This window comes from Pithys albifrons, chromosome 3 (genome assembly GCF_047495875.1).
Source record: "Pithys albifrons albifrons isolate INPA30051 chromosome 3, PitAlb_v1, whole genome shotgun sequence".
Taxonomy (NCBI): Eukaryota; Metazoa; Chordata; class Aves; order Passeriformes; family Thamnophilidae; genus Pithys; species Pithys albifrons.
The window spans coordinates 98,202,215-98,216,288 of NC_092460.1; the positions used below are offsets into that span (position 1 = coordinate 98,202,215).

The window sequence follows — 14,074 nt, forward strand, 5'->3', positions numbered from 1 at the left end:
ACCTGACTGCATCCTTGGCCATGTGGAAGACTGTGTTTATACCCTTGGCTGAACAGTACTAACAGTGAGAAATGTGCTTTGGTTTAAGGTTCTATGATGAAATAGGAACGCCCCTTCTCTCTGACATCCGTGTTGATTACCCTGAAGACGATGTGGAGCAGGTCACCCAGAACTTCTTCCCCAACTACTTCAATGGCTCTGAGATTATAATTGCTGGCAAACTCATCAACCGCACCTCGGATAAGCTCCACGTGGAGGTGACTGCCAGCAATTCCAAGAAGTATATCCTCCTCAAAACAGACGTGGCCATTGACCTGCCAAGCAGGAATGACATCAGAGGTGTCCCCGGCCTGGAAGATGGCAAAGGTGATAAAAATTACATTGAAAGGGCATGGAGTTACCTCACCATCAAGGAATTGCTTAACTCCCGCTTGAAGAGTGATGACAGTCAGGAAAAAGACTATTTGATGGAGAAAGCCAAGTCAATGGCCTTGGCTTACAATTTTGTTACTCCCTTCACTGTGCTGAAGATGAGAGAGGCTGGTCTCCATTCCGAACCACCTCAGGAGGAGTTTATCAGCCCTTCTACTGATGGAATCGGGGAAAAGTTGCAGAGCTTACAGGGACACAAGGCACCACCAGGTATGAGAAAAATACCTTTGTGCTGGTAAAAAATCTGTTTGTATTGGTGATGTCTCATGGCTGACTCGCACAGGGATGATCCTTGCCAATGAACTTGAGGGGTAAAGGTGAAATTTTTGTATGAATTTTGCTAATTGTGGGCTGGGTTAACTTAATCAAACCTTTTAGGCACCTGATTCACCTCCTTGAAGCACTTAATGCTCTAGGAACTATTGAAGAAAAATTGGTGTTCTACATGAAGCTTAACGTAACTGCAGGAATATGTCCCATAATTTCTCTGATTAATGTTTTGGAAACACTTTTATACTGTGACTTTTTCTGCTGCTGAAAAAATAACTGTAACAGCCTTCCTTCCCCACTTCTAGGTATACGCAGAGAGCAAGATAAACAAAGAATTAAGGTCTCCAAAACTTCAGGTCAGTGCCCATTTTCATGCTTTTAATAACACAAAATAATAGTGGTTGGCTTATGGAAATCTCAGGTGCTTGTTACTGTGGTATAACCATTCTGATGGATCAGCCAAAATCCTGTTTGGTAGACATGCAGAATAGGGAGGAAAATGACTACAAAAAGAAAAGAGAGTAAGTAGTGAGAAGGAGTGTGAGCAAATATAGCAGGGCAGATGATCTACAACAACTGATCCTCATGTCTGAGACCTCTGTAGATAAGGGCAGAACAGGAAACACATTCTCTTTGTACTAGATGTAGTCAAAAACATTTTATAAAGTAATGTTGCTGAGACACAAAAACGTTGAAGGGAGTAAAAAAAAAAAGAACATTCTGTAGTATTTTACTATTTTCCTGTTGGTTCTACACCTCTACTTAACATCCTTTTCACACATGAAACACAGAAGAGTAAGTCCAGATCAAGAATTTTGTATTGAATTTCACTTCAAATTTATTTTAAAAAGTAAGGTTTTCATCTTGTTTTATTAATGACACCCATGTGGTAGTTGATTATGGGCGAAGGATTGTTGAAAAATTAAGATTGTGGGATCAATATCTGCTGTTGACTGTTCCAATCTGATACTGAGGGCCAGGAGGGTTCAGTGTGAGGTGCACCCATCAGTCTTGAGTTAGAAAATAGTGTGTGCTGTGGGGGATGTAGCCTGCCAAGAAAGTATAAGAAGAAGAGTTTAAAACACCTGCATGATAACTCCCATAAATCACCAAAATTATATTCCGGGAAGAAAATATCTTGATTTTCATCCAGACACTTTGGGGTTTTGAGTTTTCATATAAAATGCAACCTCTTCTGTGAGAAAAACAAACCAAAACAATCTTTACAAAAAACAAAGCAAAACTTGGCATTTCCTGGCAAACTCCATCTGACCCTCTAAAAACAACAAACCAAGAGGTCTTGGAAAAAAACCAGGGACAAACACACTTTAAAAAGAAGTTTTGTTACAATCTTGGATGTTGCAGTTTTGTGTAAGTCTCTCCCATTTGTCCTTTTTTTGCATGTCTTCTCAGCGGATGGAGACCCTCACTTTGTCATTGATTTTCCCTCCAGCAAGTTCTCTGTCTGCTTCAATATTGATGGAGAACCAGGGGACATTCTCCGGCTGGTCTCTGATCACAAGGAATCTGGTGAGCAGCCAAGTCAAGCAGTTGCTTGTGGAGAAAAACTGAAGTGTAAGGCCACCTCTCCAGCTGTAAGACTAAGGACCAAGGTGCTTCACAGGCAAGGAAAGGACAGGAAATCAGAAAAAAGGTTCTTTGATGGTGCAGCTTCATCAGTCCTTTAGATAGAAAGTCACAATATGCAAATAAAAGATTTGGATTTGCCAAAATTGCTCTGTTGTTGAAATTTTGCTCTTTACTTACAGTACTGCTTGGTGTAGGACAGAGCAAAGTACCCAAACAGGTTCTCCAAGCACTGAGGCTGTTTCAGTAAAGAAAATACCAAACTGGTTACTGAGTTGTGACAGCCTTGAGAAAACCCACATGATTCAGGATCTGCTTTGCCCAAGCCAGTCTGATCCTCAGGGGCCCAAACTGTGGTCTGATCCGATCTGGAATTCTAAGCAGGGCAGCTAATAAGGAGATTATGTCCTGAGGAGGCCAACAGTGGAAGAAAGGGGTGTCAAAACCAGAGACAATTCACAGACTTGTTTTACAAAACCCCGCCATAAAGTTTTAAGAATTCTGTCCTGTGTGGCTGTGGTCTAACCTCCATATTTCTGTGTCCATGCCTGCCTCAGTGAGCAAGATTGCTCCTGGCAATGCTTCCCTTCATCTTCTTTCACAGACTGTGCTACCACTTGAAAGATTCTGTGGCTCCAATGCAGAATAAGTGTGCAGAGAATAGGCTCTGTAGTGCTAGCAAGTTGAGTCTTTGAAGACAGAAATGAGAGATCCCACCAGGGATGAGGGGGTATGGAGATACTTCATCACAGCCTTGATGGCTTGAGTCTAGCAACAAGCCTCCTCCTTTATAGTTACTGCCCAGGAGCCATTCAGAGGCCTGTGGCAAGTGAGACACTGTCTTATGGACGGCAAGTCACAAAAATCATGGTTGAGAATCTTGCTGTGGACATCTAGGCTTTATTTGACTCAGTGCCATTTGCACCTTAGGTTGCTCAAAAGTGGTTCCTTTTGTAGCACTGGGTACCCTGGGTTAGGATTAATGGCTTTGGGAGCACCTATCTCCAGGGAAGGCCAGTAATTCTAAGCTTTGGTAAATTTATGTGCTTATGAGATAATGATTTTATAACAAACTGGTTATACTCTTTTGAATACTGGTGAGAGAAATAACTGAGCACGAAGTGGTGAATCTGCATGTCCTCAGTGGCAAGGCTTGTGTTTTTGAGACAGCAGACCTTTTTTGGTTCCAGCTTTCACTTATTAATTACTTTCCTACAAGGTGTAACCGTGAATGGGCAACTGATTGGAGCTCCTGCACCACCCAACGGGCACAAGAAGCATCGGACCTACTTCAGCACCATCACTATCCTCAGCAATAAGCCAGAGAGATCCTACCTTGAGATCACACCCAGAAGAATCATCCTGGATGATGGGGAAAGACTTGTCCTGTCCTGTGGTAGGAGTGCCGTTGTGCGAAGCAGGAGCCTTGAGGTGTCCATCTCTGCCAATTCCAACATCACTGTGACGATACGAGACACCATCAGCTTCGTCATCCTCATCCACCGGTACAAGAAGCCGGCTCCATATCAGAGGAATCACCTGGGGTTCTACATCTCCAACAGCAAAGGCCTCTCTTCTGACTCCCATGGGCTGCTGGGTAGGTAACAGGTTCTCAAGTTCAACCTGTAAACCAAAAATTATCCTTCTAAACAGCAACAGGAGGTAAGGAGCAAGGTGGGGATTAAGTGCCCAGATGACACTTTCACACCTACTCCTTTCCTGTCTTTTCCTGCATGAGTTGTCTCCCACTATCCCAGCCTGTTTTTCACTTCTCCACTCTCTGGAATACACATGCTTGATGTGCCCAATAGAGAGAAGGAAACCTTTTTGTGGCCCCTTTCTTTCAAATGTGAGGGGAAAAAAGAGTTATCCCCACATTTTGAAGGAACTAGGCTTTAGGTAGGCTCAGAGAATGTCCAGATGGTTGTGTTCTTTTAGCCAACACAAAATATTGATGTTTATGGTTGTGTACAGGTGCAAACTTTAAGACTGATGGCATAGCTTCTGTGCTACTCAGGTACCCCCAAGTTAAGCAGATGATCCCTCAGGAGCCAGGGTTTGGATTCAGACCACTCTCATGCACAAACCTCTAAATCCACACTCAGGCTTCGCCTAAAAGAGCTTGCCCTGTGGAAGACAAGAGAAGAGTACTTTGAGCTTCAGGCTTAAATCTTCCTGCTTGCTGATGGGTACGTGTAGGTTATTAACCTCTCGTAACCATGTCCCACAGAAGGGAACTTACCAGCAGCTAAAAAAGCTCTTCAGCTCAGGCAATGTGTTTTGACCAGTAAAAAAAAAAAAAAAGTTTTATTCTAATCTCTGTAGGATTTAGAAAAGAATCACAGGAACTAGATTCATCCTGCTGTTGCAGAGAAGCCTTTAGAACCCCATGTGCTAAGAATCCTCAGATATAGCCTACTAAAAAAACAAACCACCAAACCACAACAGTTTATAAACAGGCATGAATCACTCAGTCACGGACTCTTATTTTTATCTTGCCCTGCAGGTCAGTTCTTGAACCACGAAGTTAAACTTCTTCAGGAACCTCTAAACACAAGTCATCAGCAGGTTGGTCAGAATCAAACTGAAGAGTTAAAGCCAGACCTTACAACCACCCTGAAAGTGAAGGGCCGGCTCGTTCCTGTTGTGTGGAAGCAGAGGAGGATCTACAATGGCCAGCAGGAAGTGGAGTGCTGGTTTGCCAAAAACAATGCAGACAAACTGATCGATGGGAGCTACAAGGACTATTTGGCTTCTCACCCTTTCGACACAGGGACCAGCTTTGGGACAGTTAACAGCCTTTAAGAGCAGGCATAATAATGCATTGCAGCAGGATGTGTGACAGCAAGTCCCTTCTGAAGCCTCTACTAGGCAACTTAACAAATATTTCTTTACTTTTTGGTGCCAAAGAAACCAAGGAGTTTGCCCTTGGAAATCAGCTCTCTCTCTTTCATGCTAGATGAGCTCTGTTCATCAAATTCCTGAAGAACAAGGAGGTTGGGGGGGAGGGTTGAGGGCATGGTTAAAGGCATGATTGGTGATCTCCCAGTGGGATGGGAGGGAGAAATGGGCCAGCATTCTTATGGAGCAGTGCAGAGAGCTGCTGACCTTTGAGTAAACCATGCAGGGTCTGTGCAATACACCCAAGAGGCTGGTGAGTCACCCTATGAGAGGCAGAAATCATACAGCACAGTCCCTACTGCTCTGCAAAGAAGTGACTTAGAGCACCTGCTCCAACCTTGGTCCATGGGGAAAGAAGAAAGAAAAGAGGTGGGTGGATATTCATCTGCAGTGACCCATTAGTATCAAACAGGTAACAAAATCAAAACCTTAAATCAACAGGCCATAGGAGGGTATTGCTTTCCTGGTTATTGGGATGAGGTCTGCATTTGGCAATGAGCATAAGGTTCCTGGAACAACTACAGACCCTTAAAAGAGTGGCAAAAACCTTGATGTGGTTTATTGCTGTCTCAGGGCATAGGCTGAGTGCTTGAAAAGCACCTCCAGCCTTCAGCAGCAACAGGAGTGGTGCAGGCTCCCATTCCATGGAGCACTTAATTCAATGTAATTCAATTTAAATAACATTGCAGGAGTAGTGATTTCTTGAGTCTTGACTCCCTCAGAGAGAAACCAAGTTCCACCATGAGCTTCCAACAGACCTGCCATGTCCTTGAGCATCTCATCATTTCTGCTTAGCAAAGATTTAAATTCTCCAAGGGATGATGAACCAGGACCTTCAACAGCTTATGAGCCTACAAAGCAGCCTCTTCAATTTAGAACAGACATTTCTAGCTGCTTTTCTAATCAAGGAGTAAGTATTTACTTACTCCAAATTGTCAAAAAATTTTCATCCTGGTTTCCCCTGACTCCTTGTCCTTCCTTACACTGCAGGAATTTGCACACAGCAGGAATTTGGCAGGAGGAAGTTAGAGAAGGGTCTGCCAGCCACCCCCACTGCAGGTGGTGCTGCTCTGCAAAGAAACCTCCAAACCCAAACTGCAACACTGTGGTCTGTTTTGAAGTGAGGCATCACTGAGCAATGCTATAGATCAACCACAGGGGAGTTTGAGTAGAGAACTTATCCAAAGAGGACTTGACAACCAGAAACACATTTACATGGCAAGGCCAAATTGAGCTCATGAATGCTCTGCCTTTCCAGAACTGAAAGGAAGGAGGGAGGGTGTGGAAGCATCTCCAGGAATTAAATTATATCCATGTGTTACAAGAAAACAGAGTTGCCAGAGACCTGCATAAATAGGTTCAATCTTGACTGATTTTTTGCATATTTAACAATTAAATCATATTGTTGCTGTAGGAGCTCCAGCTGCTGGGGGTGGGGTGGTGATTTTCCAGTTGCTTGATCAGTTAGTTAGTGCTACTAGACCGTGGCAGCAGAGCAGGTGGCAAATATGGTTTCTTATTCACACCATGCACTGCCTGAAGAGGGAAACAGCCAAAAGCAACCAGTAAGATTTAATTGCACTCTGGAAGATCCTTACAGAGAGCTCAGTTCATACAAAACTCCTGCCAAGGCTCATACTTTGGAACAAAACATAAAGAAGAAACTACTGCTTTGGGCCCTACTATTTTGAGAAATAGCTCTCTTGCAAGGGAGAACTGAAGGCAAGACCTTCAACACAGTTGTGTAGAATAAAGAAAGAGGTTTAATGCTCTGCAGTGGGCTCATGGGCCAGAAATGAGAAGGAACATCTGTGAAGCTGACTTCTCCACCCAAGAAGACAAGAGAAAGATCACCCACAGCCCATCTACAAACAACCTCCCATTTCACTGGCACAGGGGTTAACAGGATAGTAGCAGTGAATTCCTAGACAGTCCAGAGTTTGGCAGGTGTCTTCATACTGTCCTTAGTGAAAAGAGATTTCTTTGAAATCTTTCCTCTCCTCCCACATTTTGCTGTTCAGTTGTATTGCTAAAGGGAGCAACAGGCCTGGGCTCTCCTCTCCTGTATATAGATATGTACATAATATATATATCCACACACCTATTGCTAATGATTCAGGTACATCATTACTCCTCCTCCTGCCAAGAAAACATTTTTCTTTCAGGGCCTGAAGATAACAATGACCAATTCAAACTTCTCAGCAATATGAAGCACCTGGAGCAATATACTCAAGTTCTAATTAAGGCTCCAGTTATCCATTTCACAATAAATATTTTACAGTGAATGCTGCAGTGACGCTTTCATTTGGCAAGGATAAAAGAACTGTGGAGTTAAGGTTATGTATGTTTTATGCTACTGGACAAGCTCATGTTTCCAGATGGCTGTGAGAATCACTCCCAGGAGGTTGGGAGCCAGAGTGATTTCAGTGGAAAATTAAAGGTCAGTGATGTTTTTAGCCTCTATATACTTGGTAGGAAGCAACAAGTTTGTTGGGTGAATGGACTCTGTGGTTCTACTCCCACAGTAAAATAGAAATTTAACCACACAGAATGACCCATCCTTTAAATACAATAGCATAGGACATGGGAAAATAGTTTGTGCTCCCTGCTGTATATTCAGACATGCATTTGTTCTCATGTCCAAGAGTGTCACAGAGCACTTGGTTTTGCAGTAACACAGTTACAGATTGCACATTGCTCAGATGGCTTAAGAATGAGGCTGAGCAATCACTTTGTAGTGCAATGGAAACAATTGCACACCATTTCAGACAAGGGAATGGAGCTCCTGGACTTAGGGCTGCTTAAAAAGCACTGGCTAAACAGTGCTTGAGAGGGACAACTTTCACCCTGTTTCACTTGTCCTGATATTGCCTACTGTGAAACTTCTCAGCCAGCCCTAAGAACTAAGATGATCATTCCAGTCAGTCCATTTTAGGACAAGGACTTGACTGTCCAAATTCACACTCTCCACATACTGCAGCATTGCACTGTGCAGCCCTGTAGCAAGAACAAACCCCCTAAATATCAGTACACCTCAAAACAGAGCACAACTTTCCATCAGGGAAGCTGTTTTAATCTATTTCCAGTCAAGACCTCACACAGCACAGGACTTACTCTAGTCCTTACTAGTGCAGAACTGCCCTGACAAGCAGAAGTTGCCTTGTGAAACCAATTTCACTAAGCAGTATAAATGATTTACTCCCAGAGCTGGGTGCCATGTGTTCCAAAAACCTTTTGATGTGCCAGCAAAAGTAGGATTTTGACCCTTCATTAAGAAAGAAAAACAAAAAAGAATTTAATTTCCAGAAAAACAGTATAAAGCTGCACAGCTGCAAGTGTAGCCAAGCGTGTCTAGTTCACTGAAGGGCATGCAAGACTTTGATTTGCATCTACAGCTTCTAAACTACTTTGAAGTTCAGAAAAACAACCACCTAACCAAACCTCCCCAAAAATCTTCACACTCTCTGAGCTCAGCTTTTAAAAGCCTAAATCCATCTAAGATAGAAAATCCAAAACCTTTAATTTCTACTCCTTAATAAGGAGCATTTTCTTGGGAAAATACAAGGGAGGGAGGAAAATAAAAGATCATCCCCATCCATCAATTATGGGGACTTCTCCAGCAGTAAGCAAAGCTATCTATGGCTTAACTAGGGATACCAGTTCAGCAGATCCTGAATCAGGCCCTGCTCCAAGGACTATCCACCATTTGACCTCTGTGTGGGTCTCACCACAGCTGTGTATCAGCACCCAGCCTGGGAGTGGGTTATGCAGCTGCTCTGTGCTCACTCCCTCTCCCAGGACAGCTGCAAAGTGTTTTGCATTTTTGTGTTTATACACAAATACAGTAGGTTAACAGGAGAGCAAGGGTGAAGCCCTGCACTTCACACTTGAAACAAAAAATGCCAGACCTGGGATGACCCAGGGCCCTCTGCAGCAATCCCATCCATGGTGATTTCCTTACCCCCCAGAAAATCAGAGCTGGCTAACAGGGCTTCAGTTAACAGCTTAAATACACTTTGAATCAGGACCTGCAGAGATTTCATATGTTTACACCAGGTAAAAGGAGTCAACTTCTAGTAGATACTCACTTGTAAGGTGGCAACTGGGATCCATCTCCAAGTCTGTTGATACACCATATCCTTCCACTGAATCAGCTCATGCAACTCATGTACAGAAACCAAGGAGCTGTGGCTCAGCTCATCTGCAGCTTTACTAGGCCAGCCCTGCTGCAGAAAGACAATCTTCTCTGGTCAGGAAAGGTTTCCACAGCTCCCCTTCCTCCACAGCATAACAGTTTTGCAGAACATTGAGCACATGAAGTCATTTAATTTATGAAGCAATTTTAGGTCAAATATTTATTGGATTCTTTATAAAACTGTAAAAAAGAATCAGATCCACTGGGACAATCTTCCCATTTCAAGACATTTAAATACATATTGCAAACCCATTCTTTTGAGTATTGTGCATATAAAAGTGTCAGAGTTCAGGAAATACAGAATAGAGTCTTTTTTCTCTTTCGTATAAAAAAGCAAACACTCTTGATTTCATTCTCTAGCCCTGACAAAAAATAGTCACCCAGCTGGCCAGCCAGGGAAAGTACATACTCATACCCCAACCTCCACGTGCCTGCATGTGTACAGGGGCACACAGAGGAAGCAGATACTGCTCAGGCCTGTACAGGATGCACAGATACCATCCCAAAGACAACTGCAGGACAGGTCTAGACGAGGCAGGCAAAAGGATCTCTGCAGATCCACCGGGATCAACTAGCATTCCCCACCCTGCCCTTTCCTTGGCCAGCTCAAGGATCACAGTGCTGCTCCTTCCTCCACCTCTCTTCTCCTGGTGCTGTCAGATCACCACTTGATAGCTGGGCTGCTTCATCTTCTGGTTGGTTCCTTGGAGTCCTGAAATATCCTGGTCGCTTTCAGACTGATCAAAATCCATGTCTGGAGAGAGCAACACCTAGAAAGAAGAGACAGATGGTTGAAGGAGTGGAAGTTCTCAGATCTTTTCAATGCTGCTTGCTGAAGGGGTTCTGCAGCCCTGGAGGGGTCCTGCTGCCAGATCCAATCCTCTGGCAGATGGGTAAGGTCTCAAGGTCATCTAGACCATCCTTCCAGCAACAGCCAAGCAGACTTGGGCACAGACACCATGATGATCTGGTATCCCAACCCTCCTCCTTGAGAGCAGAACAAGCAGAACAAGCCTTTAGAGGCTCTGTTCCCCACGGACTGGACTCACACAGACATGGATGTTCAAGCCAGGCTGCAGCCTCTGTGGAGATGTACAAACCCAAGGCCACATACTTTCTGAACAACTGTACCACATGTAGACCTTTTCCCAGGCCCCCAGCTGCTTCTCATCTCCAGAGCTCAGCCAGAAGAGAAAGCAGAGCTACAGGATTAGCTTCAGCCATGGCCAGCAAGCTTATAAGTGATGTCCTAAACCTGGTAGCACCTTATTTCTACCTAGCACAGGGGGTCCTGGCTTGGTCCAAATTGAGGGAGCCAAAACATAGCCCTGACACCTCTCACTAGTCCCTCTTCAGGTAAGAAAGCACAGTTTTGCTGCACAACCAGAAGGCTGCCCTTTGCTCTTGCAACACCTACACACTCAGGAGCAATTCCACACTTGAAGCTACCATGGGCTGTTCTGAGCTGACTGGCTGCCACCAGCTCAGAGAGTTTGCACGATGCTGACAGAGCCACGTGTGGCCATCCTCCAGCCACATCATCCAAAATAGGAAAAAGGCCAAATTTTATTCAGGCAGTGGCTGCTTTGACTACGGAAGAGCTAAAACCCCATGACAGCCAGTTTGCATGGGTAATATTCTCATGGCTTGACTGATTAGAATCATTGAATCATCAAGGCTAGAAGAGACCTCCAAGACAGAGTCCAATCATTAACCCACCACTGCCAAGTCCACTACTAAACCATGTCCCTGAGCATCACATCTACATGTTTTTTGGACAGTCTGTTCCAGTGCCTCACCATCCATTCAGTAAAGAAATTTTCCCTAATATCCAATCTAAACTCCCTTCGGTGCAACTTAAGGCTGTTCCTTCTTGTCCTATCACTTGTTACCTGGGATAAGAGATCAACACCCCCCTCCCCCCGACTACAGCCTCCTTTCAGATAGTTGTACAGAGGTATAATGCCTCCTTTCCTTCAGGCTTAAACACCCCCTCTTCCCTCAGCTGCTCCTCATCAGACTGTTTGCTCAGCCCCACCCTGCCCCTTTCTCCTTTCCTCAAATGCTCAGGTTTGGGCAAGAGAAGCCATCCTGTCACTACACAGTGTCCCTGTGCCTGTCTCAGCCACCTTCCAACTCAAAGGCACAAGGCACAGTAAATGGGCTTTCAGCCCAAACACACACACAAGTTCCCCAACACTTCAACCACTCCCAGGGCCCAGTATTCCCTAGGCAAAACCAGGAGAATGAGGGAATTATTCTTATCTCTCTCTATCCCCACGCAGAGCTGTGAATTCGCGTGCCCTCCACTTGTTACCACTCAGGCAGCACCACAGGGCCAGTCACCACAGCAACAAAACCACTAAAGAGGAAAAACAAAACTCCAATGAGTCAGTGACTTCAAAGGAGCAGAAGAGATGGAGCAGAAGATTTCCTTCACCCCACCCTTTGCACACTCCAGCCACTCCATCCCATATTATCTTCACAGTCAGACACTCAAAGGACAGCAGTAGACAGGATTAAGCTCTCTTGTTGTCCCCCCCACTGGTCTCTAGGAATTATTTTTGTTCAAGACACACACTGGAAAGCTTCCATCTCTCTCACGTGAAGATTTCCTCTGTTTATTGTATTAATATTGTGTTGCTGTTGAACCTGAAAAAATGGGTGGGTAATTAGTCACAAGCACCAGTATGAACTCAGTGAACTCTTGACAGGCTGCAACAGGATGGTTATGGTAATTTGGGTGGGTTTCAGTGGAAAACTCAAATGCCCTCGCAGCCAAGCATGGATGGTGGCAGAGTGCCCACCCTATACTTGTAGGAAGTTGCATGAGCCAAAAATCCCCAGTAACCTTTCCACAATTCCTTGGGAAGCATCAACACAAGGCAGCACCTCATTGCTATGACAGTCACAGGACATACCCTCAGATGTAATTTTCAAGCCCAACTCCAGTTTGGGAGGTTTCAGCACAACTTGAAGGTGCTGCCCCTGCAGATGCATCCAGGTCAGGATCACAGTGGGTTGGTGGCAGAGCTGGGAATGGGCCGTGGTGTCCTAGTCCTGGGACAATGTGCTGCTGTGTAAGCAGTTCTCAAATACCTCCTGCATTCCTCCCCACATCAGGCAGCCAGCAGTTCCCAAAACATGGGTCATGCTACTGAAACAGGGCTGCCCACACATGCTGCCAATCCCTCCTGTCCAGGAGAAGATGCTGCCCACTGGTTTGCATGGACTGCATACCAGTATGCCTACTGGTTTAGGTCCATCCTTTTGGATTAACCAAAGCACCTCAGTAGCAGAGGAAGAGATTGCACAGATGCAGGAACTGTGGCACAGGCTGTAAAACAAAGCAGCTCTGGGACCATTACCTGACTAGCCATGGAATTGTGTCTACCCAAAGCTCCATCACCCTGGTGTAGCATCACTGAGGTTGGAAAAGAATCATTAAGGTTGGAAAAGACCTCCAAGATTGAGTGTCCAGCTGTTACCCCAGAACTGCCAAGCTGACCACTACATCATATCCAAGTGCCACATCCACATGCCTTCTGAACAGTTCCAGGGATGGCATTCCACCACTTCCCTGTGCAGTGTACCCCCCAATGCCAAGAGGTAGGAACCATCCATCCCACCATCCTCCTCTATCTGAGCTTAGATGAGTTGCCATGACTCACTGACTGACAGGTAGGGAGAGCAGTTTCCTTCCAGAGGCATCTCTATACCCACCTTTATTTATCTTCCCTGTAAGGACCAGGCACATGAGTACACCATGAGTTTGAGCTAATTAAAAATCGGTTTAGCTAAGCAACAGGCAACTCAAACTTGCTCTTGGAGTATTCTTCAATACTTATAAGCAAGAAGCATTGGATTGGCATTTATCAGCACCTTCAGTCTAGTGAATACCAAAGTCACAGCTCCTATGGAGGGAACTGGGACAGGTGCTGAACTCCATGCTGACCAAAGGCAGGTCCCTTTGTAATGTATTAGCTTTCCTCACAAACAGACTTTTGCTTTAAGGTTTGTCTCTGAAAATGTAAGCCTTCAAGAAAGGAACAGAAACTCATCCATCTCCCTTGGGGGAAAAAAACCCAAGGAAAAAAAACAAACTCAAAAAAGACCAAATAAAACATTATTAAAACTGACTTGTTTTCCTGAGTGGAGGAAACAAAGAAACCACTGATAAGATCGAAAGTTTATTGGGACTTGCAAGGGCAAGGGAAAAGAGCCTGGGGTCAAGGGTAGGACACATACAAAGCAGAAATAAGGGCCTTGCAGATGAATGCATTTCCCCAGCCTGAACAGCACTGGATGCAGATTGGCACTACTCTTTCCATTCTCCTTCCTATCTCCCCCCAAGTCCTTTTCCAAACATGAACTGCTGGTCCCAGTGAAAATAATGACACTCCATTGGCATGATAGGCAGAGAGTTGAAATTCAAGACTGCAGCGTGATGGGGAGCTGGTGGCGCCTGTTGAGAGACAGCTCTGATGAACCCTGATAAACCCTGGGACACACAACCCTCAGCCAGCTCTGCCCTGCACACACACTGCTCAGCCCCCCTTCCTCTTCCACTGGGCTGCAGCAAGAGGAGAAATTCCCCAACTGAAACAGGTTATCAGGAGCAACAAGCCCAGCAAATGCTCATTTTCTGCTTGCAAGCCTAAATTCCAGTCGATCCAGGTGCAGGGCTCA

The 14,074-nt window shown here is 44.9% G+C and overlaps 2 protein-coding genes across 2 annotated transcripts in view; one reads left to right on the forward strand and one right to left on the reverse strand.

Annotated features, from left to right (window-relative positions):
• The window catches only part of ITIH5 (inter-alpha-trypsin inhibitor heavy chain 5), a 47,308-nt gene extending 39,655 nt beyond the window's left edge, over positions 1 to 7,653 (forward strand). The window contains exons 10-14 of the mRNA XM_071552855.1: positions 89 to 642; positions 1,008 to 1,058; positions 2,116 to 2,232; positions 3,509 to 3,886; positions 4,796 to 7,653. Coding sequence (XP_071408956.1) covers positions 89 to 642; positions 1,008 to 1,058; positions 2,116 to 2,232; positions 3,509 to 3,886; positions 4,796 to 5,094 — 1,399 coding nt within the window. The 3' untranslated portion in view covers positions 5,095 to 7,653. The remainder of the gene's footprint in view (positions 1 to 88; positions 643 to 1,007; positions 1,059 to 2,115; positions 2,233 to 3,508; positions 3,887 to 4,795) is intronic.
• A 1,877-nt stretch (positions 7,654 to 9,530) lies between these two features.
• The window catches only part of LOC139670704 (store-operated calcium entry regulator STIMATE-like), a 32,720-nt gene continuing 28,176 nt past the window's right edge, over positions 9,531 to 14,074 (reverse strand). Inside the window, exon 8 of the mRNA XM_071552856.1 lies at positions 9,531 to 10,155. Coding sequence (XP_071408957.1) covers positions 10,042 to 10,155 — 114 coding nt within the window. The 3' untranslated portion in view covers positions 9,531 to 10,041. The remainder of the gene's footprint in view (positions 10,156 to 14,074) is intronic.